This window comes from Rattus rattus, chromosome 5 (assembly GCF_011064425.1).
Source record: "Rattus rattus isolate New Zealand chromosome 5, Rrattus_CSIRO_v1, whole genome shotgun sequence".
Taxonomy (NCBI): Eukaryota; Metazoa; Chordata; class Mammalia; order Rodentia; family Muridae; genus Rattus; species Rattus rattus.
The window spans coordinates 103896193-103915321 of record NC_046158.1 but is presented as its reverse complement, the minus strand read 5'-3'; the positions used below and the strand labels follow the sequence as shown (position 1 = coordinate 103915321).

The 19129-nt window shown below is 44.4% G+C and overlaps 1 protein-coding gene and 1 non-coding gene across 2 annotated transcripts in view; both read left to right on the top strand.

The window, feature by feature from the left end:
- Cep152 (centrosomal protein 152) overlaps window positions 1-19129 on the top strand; it is a 70496-nt gene that overhangs the window by 44427 nt on the left and 6940 nt on the right. Inside the window, exons 20-24 of the mRNA XM_032904119.1 lie at window positions 262-393; window positions 3067-3717; window positions 6162-6303; window positions 16329-16493; window positions 18650-18746. Of these exons, the coding sequence (XP_032760010.1) occupies window positions 262-393; window positions 3067-3717; window positions 6162-6303; window positions 16329-16493; window positions 18650-18746 (1187 nt within the window). The remainder of the gene's footprint in view (window positions 1-261; window positions 394-3066; window positions 3718-6161; window positions 6304-16328; window positions 16494-18649; window positions 18747-19129) is intronic.
- Window positions 14415-14546, top strand: LOC116902539. Its single transcript, XR_004388142.1, has one exon. It is a non-coding gene; the product is annotated as a small nucleolar RNA SNORA19 (small nucleolar RNA).

The following is a 19129-nucleotide window of genomic DNA, read 5'->3' as shown; positions in this document are numbered from 1 at the left end:
GCAAATAGAGCTTAGTTGGAGGTGACAGAGAGCACTGTATGAGGCCTTTGATGACTGCATTGCTCATCGGGTGCCGATTCCCACTTCCCTGTTCTGCTGTTTGCAGGGGACGGAATATACATTTAGAAAGAAGTCTTGCTGCTTATGTCTGGTATATAGTCAGTGTAGTTGGACATAAGGAGACACAATGTAAAACACGTAGGAAGGCATGCCCTGTGAAAATTGACCTTTGCTATGTCTTTCTCCTGTCATCTCCTGTAGGTGGAAACTGCTGTGCAGAATGCCCGCAGTCGCTGGATACTGGAGCTGCCCATGCTTGCAGAGTACAAGGCTCTGCTCAGAGCCCAGCAGCAGGAGTGGGCGAAGCAGCAGGAGGTGGCTGTGGTCCATAGAGTGAGTGCTGTGCCGTTCAGTCTCTGTGCTCCCACCTCCACCATGTCCCGCCTCCACCGTCCTCCTGCCTCCACCGTCCTCCTGCCTCCACCGTCCTCCCTCCTCCACCGTCCTCCTGCCTCTACCGTCCTCCTGCCTCCATGGTCCTCCCTCCTCCACCGTCCTCCCTCTTCCACCGTCCTCCCTCCTCCACCGTCCTCCCTCTTCCACCGTCCTCCTGCCTCCACCGTCCTCCCTCCTCCACCGTCCTCCCTCTTCCACGGTCCTCCTACCTCCACCGTCCTCCTACCTCCACTGTTCTCCCACCCCTCCACTCTCCTCCCCTCTCCACTGGCCTCCCACTCCCCTGCGCCTCCATTTCCTCTGTCCTCCCATCTTCATAGCCCTCTCACCTCTGCTCTGGAACATAGACCAGCTCCTGTGTTGACCCATCCACTGCACATTGAGCCTTAGCAGTGGAACCTGTCCTTGCCTTTCTGTAGGGAAGACATACGTCTCAGCTCCTTAAACCTCTCATTGTCAGCGATTGCTTAGACCTCAGCAAGTGTTGGTTGAGATTGAGAACAGGTCTCTGCTGTTCACTACCCTTCTGTACATGTGAAGACTTCCTGAGTTGTCTGTAGTCCTAGAGTGCGGTGTGTTCACTGTGTAAATACCCAGCTTCCTAGAGAGTCTATGCTCCTCAAAAGATAAACCCAGATTTGCAACCACATGCCCTGCCCCCAACCTAATTTATAGGGCTTAAACTAATTCCACCCAAAAGGCAAGCAAGCTGAAAAATAGCTTTAAAGTTTGACCCCGTAATTCTAACATTGATGTTGAAAAATAAAGGACTAGACCATTTTTACTGTTTAGGGAAAGGTATTGTGGTCTACACAACAGAGTGCATTTGAAAGCAAAACCTGCCTTGAATCACAGCACCACAGTTCATACAAGACGGGCTTAAGGGATAGGCCCAAGGAGGAATAAATGGTTAACAAATTGAGTTGTTCCATGGTGAATAGTCTTGGGGAAGTCGTTCTAGCCACCTGTGTATCCTAGTGAATCTTAGGTTGCTAGGGTTGGAGTCTGATAAATGAAAGTGTGGCACTGCATGCTGTAACTCCAGCACTCGAGAGATATGTCACCCAGGTCATCCTTGGCCGCAGAGAATGAGGCAAAAGTAAACCCGTAAATAAATGTCTGCATTTTCTTACTGGGTAATAAGTAGTACATGAGGATTCCTTATTTATCTCTGCTTGTGCGTCTGAAATATCTCCAAGGGAAGGGAACACAGAAGCAGTATATGCTGGGACCCCAGAGTCAAGGAAAAGAATAAAGCTAGGTAGACCATAGAACATCGAGAGCCTGAGGTCTTCACGAATTCAGAAGGCACTTCGATCCCAGCACTTAGGAGGCCGAGGCAGGGGGATCCCCCCCCCCATGCCTCAGTGGGTAGAATGCATGCTATGCAAGCACGGGCATCTGAGTTTGGAGCCTCGGACCCCACGCAGGCAAGTGCAGCTGTAGCCCCACCACTGGGCTGGAGATGGCAGGAGCCAGAGATTGCGACAGCCTGTCTAGTGGAGTACGAGTTTCAAGGCTGAGAGACTTTGTCTCTGAAAAACTAAGATGGAGCGCGATGGAGGAGGGATCCCAGGGTCTGACACCTTCACAGCGCGCGTGTGCACACGCACAGTACAGACACAGCTCTGTCTCTCTCTCTCTCTCTCTTCACAGCACGCGTGTGCACACGCACAGTGCAGACACAGCTCTGTCTCTCTCTCTTCACAGCACGTGTGTGCACACGCACAGTGCAGACACAGCTCTGTCTCTCTCTTCACAGCACGCGTGTGCACACGCACAGTGCAGACACAGCTCTGTCTCTCTCTCTCTTGCACACAATAAAATAAGAAGGAGAAGATCGGTCTAGTATAAGCATATTTTACCAACTGTCACACGGGGGTTTATTTTTCCCTTCATCTTTGTATTTTAAATTGCTTGTTTAGTTGGGAGCTTAGCCCAGATACTCAGGGTTTGTTGATAGTAAAAACTGTCAGAAACTGAAATGTGTGCGGCTGTCTCCTGTGTGCGGCTGCCTCCTGTGTGCGGCTGTCTCCTGTGTGCGGCTGTCTCCTGTGTGCGGCTGTCTCCTGTGTGCGGCTGTCTCCTGTGTGCGGCTGTGTCCTGTGTGCGGCTGTGTGCTCCTGTGTGCGGCTGTGTGTGCCTGTGTCATGTGTGCGGCTGTGTGTGCGGCTGTGTCCTGTGTGCGGCTGTCTCCTGTGCCTGTGTGCGGCTGTCTCTCTGTGCGGCTGCCTCCTGAGTGCTGCTGCCTCCTGAGTGCTGCTGCCTCCTGTGTGCGGCTGTCTCCTGTGTGCGGCTGTCTCCTGAGTGCGGCTGTCTCCTGTGTGCGGCTGTCTCCTGTGTGCGGCTGTGTCCTGTGTGCGGCTGTCTCCTGTGTGCGGCTGTCTCCTGTGTGCGGCTGTCTCCTGTGTGCGGCTGTCTCCTGTGTGCGGCTGTGTCCTGTGTGCGGCTGTCTCCTGTGTGCGGCTGTGTCCTGTGTGCGGCTGTGCTGTCGGCTGTGTCCTGTGTGCGGCTGTGTCCTGTGTGCGGCTGTGTCCTGTGTGCGGCTGTCTCCTGTGTGCGGCTGTCTCCTGTGTGCTGCTGTCTCACATGTGCTGTTGTACTTTTTAGCTGTCACTTGCACTCTCTGAAGCTAAAGAGAAGTGGAAAAGTGAGCTTCAGAATATGAAGCCAAATGTAGCGTCTGTCAAGGAACTGGAAGAGAAAATTCACTCTCTGCAGAAGGAACTGGAGTTGAAGGATGAGGAAGTCCCTGTGGCTGTCAGGGCTGAGTTGGCTAAGGCCAGAACTGAATGGAACAAAGAAAAACAGGAAGAAATCCACAAGATTCAAGAACAAAACGAGGAAGATTATCGGCAGTTTTTAGAGGACCATCGAAATAAAATTAATGAGGTGCTTACAGCAGCTAAAGAGGACTTTGTGAAGCAGAAAACCGAACTACTTCTTCAGAAGGAGACAGAATTCCAGGCATGTCTGGACCAGAGTCGCAAGGAGTGGGCACTGCAGGAAGCCCAGCGGACACAACTGGAAGTCCATCGGTACGAGGACGACATCCTCACTGTGCTTGACTTTCTCCTGAGGGACACCCGGCTGGAATATGATGGTGATTCACAAGGCAAGCAGCTTTTGGAAGTCATGTCAGTTTGTTCTTCAAAATGGTCATCTGTTCAGTATTTTGAGAAAGTCAAAGCCTGCATACACAAAGCTCTTCAAGATACATTGTCCTTGCTTATAGACAACATTGCCTCAGAACGGGAGAAGGTATGTTTTTACAGAGAGCTGTTGAATACCGAGGGTTGATTACGATTGCAGAAAGCGGACATGAGGGTTTGTCTTGTCATCATTTTACGATTAGTAGATTAGGATGTGTGTTTTCACTGATGATTTTATAAGCTTTAGTGCAGCAGGTCTACTGGGTTACATTTGTTGCTGGACTTTTTTTTTTAATTGCTTCATAACTCCATCACTGTGAGGCAGGGCATTTGACCTCTAGACATCTTTTACTTAGCCATGCATACGTTATTTTTATAAGGATATAACATTTAGAAAGTAAATAATTGTGTTCCTAACCACTTCGGTAAGTATTCATCATATTAAGACAGAGGGTTAGTTATTTTTGCTTTAGTTTTCTTTTTGTTCTTGAAGAGGTTAGAAGTCAATTTCTTGTCCTCAGTGAACTTATGTCTTACTTATACAAAAAGTTCCAGTAAGGTCCCAAAATTGTTAAAAGAAACAAGCAAACAAGAGGTTTGATTCATTTACTGAAATTCCTAGAGTCCAGTTTCATAGATGTCCTATGTGTGTGCTTGCAGAATGAATTCCCTGTGTTCTTTTAGTCACACAAACACTGTCTGAGACCAGTTAAAACCAGTCTGACCAACTTAGGTTTGAAGGGATGAGGCATTGATGACAGTTTTAGACTCGTGTTGTAGTATGTGGTCAGCTGTTTCAGTGTTTAAGACTAGAAGTGGGGGAGTGTCTGATAAGCTACTCTGAGGAAGCTCTAGATATCAGAGTTCGGGTCTGGGAAGAAGTCACAAAGGCTTCTCAAAGCCACTTTTGAGCATGTGGGGCTAACGTCTACCGGAAAGGCTTACATGATGGGGATGGGTGTTCCAGTGTAAGAGACAGATTATCGAGTTGCTTTGGGCAAACCCATGTTGTTGTTGACGCTCCCTGGCCCAGCTCTAAGCATGGTATCTGTGGGCCTGTGTGCATCCTCTATAAATGAAAATGGACCTTAGAGCCAGAGGAGCCGATGTGGTCAGCGCACCTCATCCTGGTTCATGTGTTTATCCTAGATTTTACAACAGTGTTGCTATTACATAGTTGCCATCAATAAAACTGACTGGCAAGAGCACTTCCCAAGAGCATTGCTAAATACTTCATTGAGAATAATGGGGGAAAATAATGAAAATAAGAAAAATAGCAGGTTTTAAGAGTATAAGTGATGAAATCATGCCAGTGTTTCCAAAAGACTCCAATTCTTACAAGTAAAACCGTGGCACCAGCTTTCACCTGCACGTGTTTACTAAAGGTGTTTATATAGTTGCTCAGGAATCTGACCTTTCCTATAGTGGAAACGCAAGTTTTCAAGGTCTTCTCATTTTACCCCAATGCAGAATCCATCTGGAGGTCTGTCAGGGCTTCTAATTGCACAAGCAGTGGGAGCTCATCTGTGTGACCTATCTGGCTCATGGCTGTGGACATGAGACAATCCGCTAAGAGTTTAGATGTTCACAGCTGTCCTTGGGTGGGTCAAATTCCATTCCTGAGGAAGATGACTTGAAACGCCTAATCTCCAGTTTGTCATAGAAGCAGCACAGCTCAGGACACTGTGGGTCAGTCAGTGACCCCACTTTTGCAGTATACGTTCCATAAATACAAAAGGCTGATTTATACTTTGTTAAACCCATAGGATTTAGAATTGCGCATGGAAATTGAAACAGACCCCCCACCCCAAAGCCTGCAAAGATGGAAAGGTGCAGGAAATGAGAAAGACAATCCTTAAGAAATTATTTTATCAAAAGATACTAATAAAATAGTTCTTAATGGATAGAAGAAAATGGAAGTATTCTTGGAAGAATTCCAAGCAAACTTAAGGCGGTGCATTCTGTCCCCCTCCAGGGACAAGACAGCGACACCATGTGCTCTGTTTCTTTAGTAGGTAGTAGGCGGCTGAAATCTGGAAATTGCGCTTTAAAGCCAGTTAACTTAGTAAGTGTGACGCCCGTGAGAGTAATGGGCACTAAGGGCCTTCCGTGTTAGCGAGGAAAGGGCTTGCACCACAGATCATTTCTGTAAGCACCGTCTGTCTTTAATTTGGCATCAAGTGGTCTTTTCTACCGAGGAACAGAATATGTTAAAGTACTTATTTTGAATATGTTAGGAAGTAAAATATTTGTATCATAGTGGCTAGTGAAAGTGTGTTAGATTTTCCGGAGTAATTCCAAAACCATTCATTATCTCTCCTGTGGTGTAGCCAGACAGGGAGGCCTGACCATTGGCACATTGGATGCTGGTCATACACCGTCCTAAGAGAGAGAGTCACTGCTGACATTTGAGCAAGGTTGTTGACAGGCAGTGCTTTCTTTTTGCATTTTTAATATTGGAGTTATATTTCTTTATTCTTTAATGTTAGGATTTTAAACAAATATTTGTAGATATTTTCCCCAGGCATTAAGAATGAAGACATTTTATTTCAGAGAAACGTGGTCAAGACCTCTGCAGATGCTGTCAGCTGGGACACTGGCCAGGGAGATTCTGGGGTCCCAGCACCCCCTCCTGTCTCCACCTCTGGACCCAGTGCACAGTCGTCGGCCTTGCTGGAAGCGGAAGCACAAACCGGTACTGATTGTGTTTCCTGTCTAGATTGCAGTCGGTGTTTAGGGACGGGGCTCACTTAGACCCTCTTCCATCTGACGTGCTTCCTTCCGTAAGGATGAGGACGGAGAGGTCCATAGAGCAGTCGGACAGTTAATCCAAGCCGTTGAGAAACAAGTTTTCACACTCAAGAAGTGCTGCATAGGAAACAGTGGAGCGTGTACATTCAAACCCCGTCAACTGGCGTCAGTCGTTTCTCTCTTTTTATTTAATTAAAATAAGATTACATCATTCAGTTTCTCCCTCACTTCCCTTCATTCCCTTCTGTCCTTTTACTTCACTATTATTGGGGTGTGTGTGTGTGTGTGTGTGTGTGTGTGTGTGTGTGTGTGTGTGTGTCTAGATAATTGCAGTCTATTTAGTGTTGCTTATGAGTATTTAATTTCAGGGCAGGCCATTTAGAATTGGATAGTCCGTGCACTCATTCCTGGGAAACACTAATTTTTTTTTTTTTTTTTTTTATTAACTTGAGTTTTTCTTATATACATTTCGAGTGTTATTCCCTTTCCCGGTTTCCGGGCAAACATCCCCCTCCCCTCTCCCATTCCTTATGGGTGTTCCCCTCCCCACCCTCCGCCCATTGCCGCCCTCCCCCCAACAGTCTAGTTCACTGGGGGTTCAGTCTTAGCAGGACCCAGGGCTTCCCCTTCCACTGGTGCTCTTACTAGGATATTCATTGCTACCTATGAGGTCAGAGTCCAGGGTAAGACCATGTATAGTCTTTAGGTAGTGGCTTAGTCCCTGGAAGCTGTGGTTGCTTGGCATTGTTGTACGTATGGGGTCTCGAGCCCCTTCAAGCTCTTCCACTTCTTTCTCTGATTCCTTCAACGGGGGTCCTATTCTCAGTTCAGTGGTTTGCTGCTGGCATTCGCCTCTGTATTTGCTGTATTCTGGCTGTGTGTCTCTCAGGAGCGATCTACATCCGGCTCCTGTCGGTCTGCACTTCTTTTGCTTCATCCATCTTGTCTAATTGGGTGGCTGTATATGTATGGGCCACATGTGGGGCAGGCTCTGAATGGGTGTTCCTTCAGTCTCTGTTTTAATCTTTTTGCCTCTCTCTTCCCTGCCAAGGGTATTCTTGTTCCCCTTTTAAAGAAGGAGTGAAGCATTCACATTTTGATCATCCGTCTTGAGTTTCATTTGTTCTAGGCATCTAGGGTAATTCAAGCATTTGGGCTAATAGCCACTTATCAATGAGTGCATACCATGTATGTCTTTCTGTGATTGGGTTAGCTCACTCAGGATGATATTTTCCAGTTCCAACCATTTGCCTCACAATTTCATAAAGTCGTTGTTTTTGATAGCTGAGTAATATTCCATTGTGTAGATGTACCACATTTTCTGTATCCATTCCTCTGTTGAAGGCATCTGGGTTCTTTCCAGCTTCTGGCTATTATAAATAAGGCTACGATGAACATAGTGGAGCACGTGTCTTTTTTTATATGTTGGGGCATATTTTGGGTATATGCCCAAGAGAGGTATAGCTGGATCCTCAGGCAGTTCAATGTCCAATTTTCTGAGGATCCTCCAGACTGATTTCCAGAATGGTTGTACCAGTCTGCAACCCCACCAACAATGGAGGAGTGTTCCTCTTTCTCCACATCCTCGCCAGCATCTGTTGTCACCTGAGTTTTTGATCTTAGCCATTCTCACTGGTGTGAGATGAAATCTCAGGGTTGTTTTGATTTGCATTTCCCTTATGACTAAAGATGTTGAACATTTCTTTAGGTGTTTCTCAGCCATTCGGCATTCCTCAGCTGTGAATTCTTTGTTTAGCTCTGAACCCCATTTTTTAATAGGGTTATTTGTTTCCCTGCGGTCCAACTTCTTGAGTTCTTTGTATATTTTGGATATAAGGCCTCTATCTGTTGTAGGATTGGTAAAGATCTTTTCCCAATCTGTTGGTTGCCGTTTTGTCCTAACCACAGTGTCCTTTGCCTTACAGAAGCTTTGCAGTTTTATGAGATCCCATTTGTCGATTCTTGATCTTAGAGCGTAAGCCATTGGTGTTTTGTTTAGGAAATTTGGGAAACACTAATTTATTCATTCTCATTCTCTTTCTCCCGCCCCTTCCATTCCTTTCTCCCCCTTCCTCCCTTGTCTCTCTCTCTTTCTCTCCCTCTCCCTGCCCCCCCCCCATCTTTTGCATTCCTTAGTTCTTTGTTAGGGGCGGGGCCCTGGGAGAAATACCTTATCTACTTTGGCATGTCACCTGGTATTGTAATTGTTCAGACCTTGTTTACACAGCCGTTTTGTGGAGATTTCATTAGTGTAGCTTTCTTGTCATATCTAGAAAATATAACCTTACGTCAGTCTCCCCCACCCCCATCTCCGTGATGTCCCTGAGCTGTGTAGGAGTTACGTTGCAAATATATCATTTAGAATCGGGTGCCCCACAAACAGCGTTCTGACTGGTTGCAGCTTCTGCAGAAGGATATTTTTTGAGGAGAGGCGAGAGCTTCATTTATCTGTGGGTTGCTCAGTGTCGTGGTTTGTGGGTGTGACAGCTGGGGGACGTCTGACTGCTTTTCTCCCTTGAGCTTGTATATCAACATCTGGTACTAAGAAAGCTGGTTTTCAGGGAGGAGACTTTCAGTTTAGATCCAGCTCAAATCCCCCAAAGTGTGTGTTATCCTCTGCAATAGGGACTTACCTTCAATTTCAGGGAGGCAGCCAAGGGCAGTGTAAGCAGCCCGCATTGTTTTGGGAGTCTCTTAGACTAACTTGGCAACTAAAACTCAAAAGGTTTCTCATGCCTGGTACTGGGCTTTGTTAGATCTATGACTCATGGGAAGTCATTATGTCCCCATGTATCATAACTTCATTTATGTTGTGTGTATGCATGTGGTATGCACCTGTATGCGTGTGTGTGCTCACATACATGTATATAATGCTAGGTAAATATACACTATGATCCCTATGGCTATTTCAAACGTCTTTAATGTTTTACCGTTATTTATCCATTCTCCCCTCCATGTTGTCCTTCTTCCCCATTTATCCTGTTTCCCTGGTTGTTTCTCCTGTTATATTTTATGTTTGATGTGTGTATGTGTGCATGCGTACATGCAGTCATAGGGTGGGGACACATGTACTACATGTGTGTACATGTAGTACATGTGTGGAGATCAAAGGACGACTTTATAGTCTGCTTTCCTTCTATGGTGTCTGGGGCTAAAACCCAAGCAACCAGGCACATGCAGCCGTGCTTCTACCACTGGGCCATCCTGCCAGTGTCTTACCATGGTAGCCTTTCTGAGAGGCTCTGATGGCTGTTGTAGATGTGCAGATTTCAGGACGGGAGTGGTGCTACTCTATCTTCTTCTATCACATAACAAAGTACATGGTAATGCGTAAGCGTTTGATGCAGTAAGATTTCGACTTTTTCAGGTAACATCTTTCAAGTTTTAAAAATTTTAAATTTATGTGTTTGAGTATTTTGCCTGATTTCAGAAGCCAGAAGAGGGCGTGGAGTTACAGACAGTTGTGAGTCCCCATAAGGATGCTGGGAATTGAACCCAAGTCCTGTGGAAGAGCAGCCAGGATTCTAAACTGCAGAGTCATTGCTCCAGCCCCCAAGTAACTTATACCTCATACTATGCCAAGGCCTTCACAGTCAAGAGTTTGCCTGGTAATAGCAGGCTATGGCCTATTCCCTGAGATTTCTGAACCAGTAACAGACAAATTCACAAGACCCATCCTTTCCAGTGAAATGACTCCTTGTGTTTGATCCTGCCCTGTGCACACCCTTCTGCTGCAGAACTGCCATTTTGTTAGAACCCGGAAGAGCTGACAGAGGCTGGGGCAAATCCTGTGATCCTGTGTACTGGCTCACACATCCCCGTTCACTTCCGGCTCACACATCCCCGTTCACTTCAGGTCCCTGGATCGTGAGTTGTCAGGTGCTTTCATCATCGTCCTCATCATCATCGTCCTCGTCAGAACCTTTCCCCTGACCTCGGGTTCTAGGCGGCCGCGGAGGATGATAGATCCTAGTCTGTGTTTTGTTTTTTATATTTCATTTGTAATGGCATGAGAGTTCTGTAATCTGTTAAATGGTAGAGATAAAATGTAGGTGTGACTTGGCTTCCTATGGCAGTAATTGGCCTGGGCCAGAGACCAGCGGCACTGTATGAAGATTCTCCTTTTCATTTCTCTTGTCATTTTCCTTAAGCACATCCATAAGCTCGTTAGGAAAGTCCTTTATAGTACTACTTCTGGAAGTTACCACAGGGGGTGTTAGCTTTGGATACAGTTTCCTAATCTTGTTGTTTTTCAGTAATTTTGACTGATGATAAAATATTTTGACACATGCCAAGAACATAGGCATGGAGGGAAGTATGCAAGCCAACAGCCAGTGACGCAGCACTTGGTAAGAAGGAGAAGGTCTTTGTATTTTTTTAAAAGATTTATTTATTTTATGTATATGAGTACACTGTAGCTTTTTTTTTTTTTTTTTTTTTTTTTTTTGTTAGATACAAGAGAAGAGGCATTGGATCCCATTACAGATGGTTGTGAGCCACCATGTGGTTGCTGGGAATTGAACTCAGGACCTTTGAAGAACAGTCAGTGCTCTTAACCGCTGAGCTGTCTAAGATCAGGAATTCAAGGCCCATACCTAAACATAGTAAAAGCCATATACAGCAAACCAGTAGCCAACATCAAACTAAATGAAGAGAAACTTGAAGTAATCCCACTAAAATCAGGGACTAGACAAGGCTGCCCACTCTCTCCCTACCTATTGAATATAGTACTTGAAGTCCTAGATAGAGCAATCAGACAGCAAAATGAGGTTAAAGGGATACAAGTTGGAAGGGAAAAAATCAAAATGTCACTGTTTGCAGATGACATGATAGTGCACTTAAGTGACCCCAAAAGTTCCACCAGAGAACTACTAAGCCTGATAAACAATTTCAACTAAGTGGCTTGATATAAAATTAACTCAAACAAATCAGTAGCCTTCCTCTATGCAAAGGATAAACAGGCTGAGAAATTAGGGATATCACCCTTCATCATAGTCACAAATAATATAAAATACCTCAGTGTGACTCTAACCAAACAAATGAAAGATCTGTATGATAAGAACTTCAAGTCTCAGAAGAAAGAAATTGAAGAAGATCTCAGATAATGGAAAGATCTCCCATATTCATGGATTGGCAGGATTAATATAGTAAAAATGACCATCTTGCCAAAAGCAATCTGCAGATTCAATGCAATCCCCATCAAAATTCCAGCTCAATTTGCAAATTCATTTAGAATAACAAAAAACCCAGGATACTTAAAACTATCCTCAACAATAAAAGAAATTCTGTGGGGATCACCATCCCTGACCTCAAGCAGTATTACAGAGCAATAGTGATAAAAGCTGTATGGTATTGGTACAGAGACAGGCAGGTAGCTCAATGGAATAGAATTGAAGACCCAGAAATGAACCCATACACCTATGGTCACTTGATCTTTGACAAAGGAGCTAAAACCATCCAGTGGAAAAAAGATAGCATTTTCAACAAATGGTGCTGGTTCAATTGGAGGTCAGCATGTAGAAGAATGCAAATCGATCCATTCTTATCGCCCTGTACAAAGCTCAAGTCCAAGTGGATCAAGGACCTCCACATCAAACCAGATACACTGAAATTAATAGAAGAAAATGTAGGGAAGAGCCTCAAACACATTGGCATTGACGAAAATTTCCTGAACAGAACAGCAATGGCTTATGCGCTAAGATCAAGAATTGACAAATGGGACCTCATAAAAGGCAAAGGACACTGTCATTAGGACAAAATGGCAACCAACAGATTGGGAAAAGATCTTTACCAATTCTACATCCAATAGAGGGCTAATATCCAATATATAGAAAGACTCAAGAAGTTAGACTCCAAAGAATCAAATAACCCTATTAAAAAGTGGGGGACAGAGCTAAACAAAGAATTCTCAGCTAAGGAATATCGAATGGCTGAGAAGCACCCAAAGAAATGTACAATATCCTTAGTCATCAGGGAAATGCAAATCAAAACAACACTGAGATTCCACCTCGTACCAGTCAGAATGGCTAAGATAAAAAACTCAGGTCACAACAGATGCTAGCGAGGATGCGGAGAAAGAGGAACACTCCTCCTTGTTGGTGGGACTGCAAGCTGGTACAACCACTCTGAAAATCAGTCTGGAGGTTCCTCAGAAAATTGGACACTGCACTACCTGACGACCCAGCTATATCACTCCTGAGCATATACTCAGAAGATGCTCCAACATTTAACAAAGACACGTGCTCCCCTATGTTCATAGCAGCCTTATTTATAACAGCCAGAAGCTGAAAAGAACCCAGACTTCATTCAACAGAGGAATGGATACAGAGGGTGTGGTACATCTACACAATGGAGTACTAGTCAGCTATTAAAAACAATGACTTGATGAAATTCATAGACAAATGGATGGAACTAGAAAATATTCTGAGTGAGGTAACCCAATCACAGAAAAACACACATGGTATGCATTCACTGGTAAGTGGTTATTAGTCCAAAAACTTGGAATAGACGAGATACAATTCACAGACCACATGAAGCTCAAGAAGGACTAACAAAGTGTGGCTGCTTTAGGCCTTCTTAAAAGGGGGAACAAAAATATTCATAAGACGACGAGATATGGAGATAAAGTGTAGAACAAACACTGAAGGAAAGGCCATTCAGAGACTGCCCTGATGACCTGGAGATCCAGCCCATCTATATACAACCACCAAACTCAGACAATATTGCTGATGGCAAGAAGTGCATGCTGACAGGAGCCTGATATAGCTGTCTCCTGAGAGGCTCTGCCAGAGCCTGACAAATACAGAGGATGCTTGCAGCCAACCATTGAACTGAGAATGGGTCCCACTGGAGGAGTTAGAGAAAGGATTGAAAGAGCTGAAGAGGCTTGCAACCCCATGAGAACAACAATACCAACCAACCAGAGCTCCCAGGGACTAAACCACCATACAAAGAGAACACAAGGACAGACCCATGGCTCCAGCTACATATGTAGCAGAGGATGGCCTTGTTGGGCACCAATGGGAGGAGAAGCCCTTGGTCCTGTCAAGGCTAGATGCCCCAGTGTAGGGGAATGTCAGGGCAGGGAGGTGGGAAGGGATGGGTAGGTGGGGGAACACCCTCATAGAAGCAGGGGGAGGGCGATGGGATAGGGAGTTTATGGATGGGAAACCAGGAAAGGATCTAATATTTGAAATGTTAATAAAAAATATCCAATAAAAAAGCTAAAAGAAAAAAAGGATACCAAACTTTTAACCAGTTACAATAAATTTTATTTTCCCGATAAGAAAAAAACAAAGAAAGAAATAGAAGGTCTGTTGTACTCTCCCACTGCTCCTTCCACAGCGTCTCACAGGCAGTGTTAACAGAGCTGATTTTCAAGTCTTTTTGTTGCTTTTTTTTTCTTTATATGTGTGTGTGTGTGTGTGTGTGTGTGTGTGTGTGTGTGTACATATATATATATATACATACATACATATGCATAAACTTAAACATTATAACAATTGATGAATATACATTATATTCTTGTAATCTGAGTTTTTTCACGTGACGTCATGCCCCTCAGCAGGTCCCTGTGCTGACACTCAGTTTATCTGTTTTTATCAATATAGACTGTGGTACTGTTCACAGATATTAGTCACAGTTTAGCTATTCCTTGTCCGTAGACATGTTTGCCTGGTTTTTAGTCTCACCATCAGCATCTCAGGTCTGGAATCCACTGGCTGCGCCAGTGTGATGCTTCTGTGACTCTGCCTTATGAACATAAACGGCATCATTGGAAAGACCCGGAGCAGTCAGGAGGGCTACGAGGGATGTCCCTGGACCTGACTCCCAAAGTGACCCATACGCCTTCCCCGCGCTCCCCCATCTGTTTCTCCTCCAGCGCATCGTTTACAGTTGTAGCCACCCATCTTCCCTAACACTTCTGTGTAACTTTTTATAAATTCTATGTGTTGCTGGGAGCAATATTGTTATTATTGTGTTCTCACTATATGCTAGATACTAGCCCATAGGATTCTGTTTATGGCTCCCAAACATTTTAAATGGATTTTCAATCTGCACATTTCATTGACCTGCTTTCTTTTGAATATGTGAGCAGTGTTATTTCTTATGTGCTATACAAATAGTTGAAGGTTAATTAGCAGAGCAACTGCATATAGTAATTCTGCCAGTCCCCTTCAGACAAAAAAAAAAGTAAGATGGACATACTTGTATTAGGTAAGTAGCAGGCCTTTATCTATGACTATGTGACCATTAGACTTTATATTTATGAAATGGGAAATTCAGAAATGTATAATGTAGTCATAGCATATGATTTGGAATCTGGGGTTGAAACCCTAGTTCCAGTAGTCTATTGCTAGGCTGAATTGTATGAACTTCAGTTTTTCTCTTCTGAACAATGGGCATAATTTCTGCTTTCTTTAGCTACCATAAAATTGCACAGAAAAAGTGTGATTAAGTAGTAGCTGTTGTTATTAACCCTGTGTTTTTTTGTGCAGAAAAAAAAAATAAATGGATTTTCAAATTTGGAGATAATTTCAAACTTACAAAAAGATTGTTAAAAGAATAAACACTCGTTTAGCTAGTTGTAGCTGTTGAGGACTTTTTTCTGTTTTGTTCATATTTGTGTGTGTGTGTGTGTGTGAAAAATGTCATTCATTGTAGAACTATCTGAGGGTGTGGTACTTTCCATAATTGTGATCTTTTATGCCTAACTGCCTCAGTCTGTGTTTTCTAAGAATAGGGATTTTCCTTTGTGTGCTCCTAGTACAGTATATTTAACATTGAGGTATGAACTGCTGTCTCCTTCCCGTTTTGTCAGCTGACCCCCGGGCTGCCTAGTATAGCACTGGCTGTGCGCTGCCCCGTTTACCTGGCGCCCGTAAGGTAACTGCTGTCTCATCCTTTGCTGCAGAGCTTTCCCACGGCTTCCCTCTGCCTTTCATCACTTGAAATGTTGGGGACTAAATTTCTCTCTCACCTCCCCGCCTTTTTTAAACAGAACTTATTCACTTGGAGCTTATCTGTTCTCAGATTGTGTCGTCTTGGCTGGAAGACTTCTGTCTCGTCACATCTGGAAGTACATAGTGTCCATTTTTCTTTTATTGTTGAGGCTGATTTTGATCACCTGGTGACAAAAGCCATGTGCAGTTTATTCACTGTGTAATCACTGCCCTCCCTCCATCAGCAGCCAGGAAGCTCCGTAGGGAGCACGTTGAGGGCCAGGCAAACGGCCTCTCACTAAAGCTTCCTCGTACTGTGGCACTCACTGCTGACTCTTCCCGCATCCTCTCAGTACTCGTAAAATAATCCTCTCAACTCTAACTGTGTCTCTATATTTACCAGTTGGTTTCAGCACGTTTTTATAGTAAAATCTTTGCTTACTGGATCATTCATCCAACTATTTATTTGTCTATCCATCTTTGTCAGTATTTGTATGATTCACATATCTTTATTTTTCAATACCTTACAATTCATTAGTGTATTTAATCACTGCTCAAATTGCCCAGACTTATGTAGGGAGACCTTTCAGATTATTGCCCGTGTCCTTGTTCTGTGCTCATAATTCTTACTTCTTTTTTTACTTTCTAGCTTGGCAAGATATTTCTGTTTTATTTTGTATATACTATCTTCTATTTTTCAGGTTAGCCATTTCTTTAAAAATTCTAATTCTCTTTATGGAGAGTGGTATTCAATATTAAGATCTCGGCATTAGGCTTTATAGCAATTTTAAACTGGATGCTATTATCAAGTCTTATGTATCAAAGCATTAAGCCTATGGAGGCTAAGTAACCAATCAGCAATAGTGGGACTGGAGCTTGGCCCCGCCTCCTTCTTGAGCACCCAGCTCTTTGAATTCTGCTGTGCCTTTGGCCATGTGTTCTGCCGTCTGGGTTCCTGTTTTCTTGCTTGGCCCCTTAACCCAAACAGTTTTATAAAAAGGTCTTGTATCATTTAATTTTTTTACAGATAAAAAGATCTTTGAAATGAAAGATTTATGCTGTGGACACTGCTTCCAGGAACTTGAAAAGGAAAAGCAGGAGTGTCAAGATCTGAGAAGGAAACTGGAGAAGAGCCGCAGGCACCTTCAGCATTTAGAAAGGACGCACAAAGCCACGGTGGAGAAACTTGGAGGTTAGCACATCCGGCTCACGGCCACTGTAGGAGGCTGGTGGGTCCCGGCTGAAAAGTCCAGATGGAATGTTTTGTTGATATGGGCACCAGTTCTCTCTTGGGGTCAATATAAACCAGTTTTGATCTGTATTTACTAATTGAATTAAAGAGCTTAACATTCCTTTCTTGATTGATCAGACAGCGTTTGCAAGTCAAGCTTTGCTTTGGGAGGCGGACCTAGCATAAATAAAGCATGTGGGTCTGGGCCAGCTTCTATCCAGTCCTCTTGAGCGCGCTGTCAGGGTTATCCGCTACTTGTCCCGTTTCCTGTCTGAGCTGCAGGCTTTACCCACTCCTCCACCTTCCTCTGTACCACTAGCCTTCACCTGTTCTCTTGACCGTACATTATGTCTGAAATGTCCCCGTTTTCTTTGCGTCTGGCTGTCACACTGTCATGTAGACTTGACCCCACCAGTTACTCCTTGGTCTAACTTTCATGCTTTAGGATTAACTCACAAAATGCTGTTCCTGCAACATCCTCTTTGCTTTTCCCAACTGTGAGAAGTGGGCACAGCTGTGTGGTCCTGTATCTCTGCTTGACTTTCTCCATTCTCAATGTTGTCTTCCTATATTCTCCTTGCTGGAGACCCTCTATGCCTCATCTCAGAGTCTTAGTGCTAACCACAATATTCTGCACAGTAAATGTTTGAGTGAATAATTATAATTCAACACCCTGAACCTGAATACCAGGGTCTCAAACAGTTGTGTGTGGGGGTGGGAGGGTGGGGGTGGGGAGAGGCAAGCAAGCACTCACTTAGTCTTCCATTCCCTCTAGGCTTACCTGGCTGTCAGCATCCACCGCCCAGCCTTTCTGCTTCCTTTCCCTACTGTAGTCCAGCCTTCATAAGGCAGCTAAAAATGGATTGGATTGTAATACCTTACTGTTAGACCCCTGCTCAGTAACCGTGATTTATACACAGTGATCTTAGCACTGTACACTGTGACCACAGAATAGTTTTTTATTTATGTATTTAGAAACAGAATCATCATATAGCCCTGGCTAGCCTGGGACTGGCTTTGCAGGCTAAGTTGCCCTTGGCTTCACAGAGATCTGCCTGCTTCAGCCCCTGAGCTCTGAGGTGGAAGCCATGCGTCACCATACCTGGTATAAAATAGGCATTTTGGGCTGTTATCTTGAATAATTCACAAACTCCAGGGAAAGTGGGTGCTTCTCGGGAAACAGCAGGCTGAGGAAAGGGCGAGGGCCGAAACTGAAGTAAGGCATTTGATAGCTGTAGCTGCTGTAAGTCTATAGTCTATTCGACTCTAAGTCTGTTATGTGAAATCTGCAGGTCTGCTTGCTTGTGTAAAGTTCCTTTTTGATGAAAGCATTTACCGGAGAGTAGCAGAGAGTAGTGGCGTCAAAGTCCACCGTGTCTTAGCTCCTGAGTCTGCTGGTGGGTGGGCGGCCTTGTTCATAGTTACTGAGTGTTGGTTTGCCAGGACTTGGAAGAGGTTTTATACATTTGTTGTGTTATCCATGCTGTGATTTGTAAGGTACATAACACCGTTCCCATTTCACACATGGGACAAACTCAGGCTTAGAAAGAGGAGTTTGCTCAGGCCCACCCAACTAGTACTTCACCTCAGGTTAAGCATCTACAGGGCACATTTTCAGCTTCATATCCCCTGGGCTCTGTCAGCCTCCTGTGAACACTTTATAGTATTTTTTCAAAGTGGTACCTACTTTAGACTATTTTCTCTTTATTTTATATCGAGGTTTCTCTCAAGAATGATTTATATGAATTCTAAGCTAGAGGCCAAGCATATGTAGAATTAGAAAACTCAGTAGATCTTTGTGGGGATGTAGTTTGGTGGTAGAACTCTTGCATACCCTATGCAGTGCTGAGTTTTAGCCATTGTTCTACAAGAAACCCGAAACAGACCCATTCTGGAGAGCTTCCATTTAGCTGGGATATACACAGACAGCTCGACACGAGGTTCAGGATGTGTACAGTGGAGAGAAAGATGAAGCAGGGTTTAGATGCTCAGAACACTGTAAAAGAAGCTTCAGCGCCAGGCTGACTGAGGAATGAGAGCCGGGAGGAGGCAGCCCCCGGAGGCACTGCGTACAAACTGTGGGACGGTGCAGCAGACTAACAGGCTTTCTGTTACAGAGGAGAACAGCAGGGTGGTTGAAGAATTAATAGAGGAGAACCATGACATGAAGAATAAGCTGGAGACACTGAGGGCCCTTTGCAGAACACCGCCACAGTAAGAGTGCAGGTCATACGGGCCTTAATGGCAGGGGAACTGTCGCTTGCCCTGTGTTATTTCACGGAAGTGTCTTCACGGGGAAGACTGCTATTATTCTGTTGCTGTACGTCACTTAGGCTATTTGGACGTGTGCAATGTTAAAAAATGGGGCTTGGGGATTATCGTGACCTTTACTGGCACGGTTAGAGAAGCCTTTCCCTGCGTTCTAGGGACCTCCTACAATGTGCACTTCAGTACATTTTCCTTGTGTGGATTTGTAGATATTTACCGAGGTAATCATAATGTTGATTTCCTTTGTTGTTGTTGTTTTTATTGAGACAAGGCTTAGTCTTTCCCAAGGCTAGCCTCACATGTACCTCAAGATTACCTTGTTTCAGCCT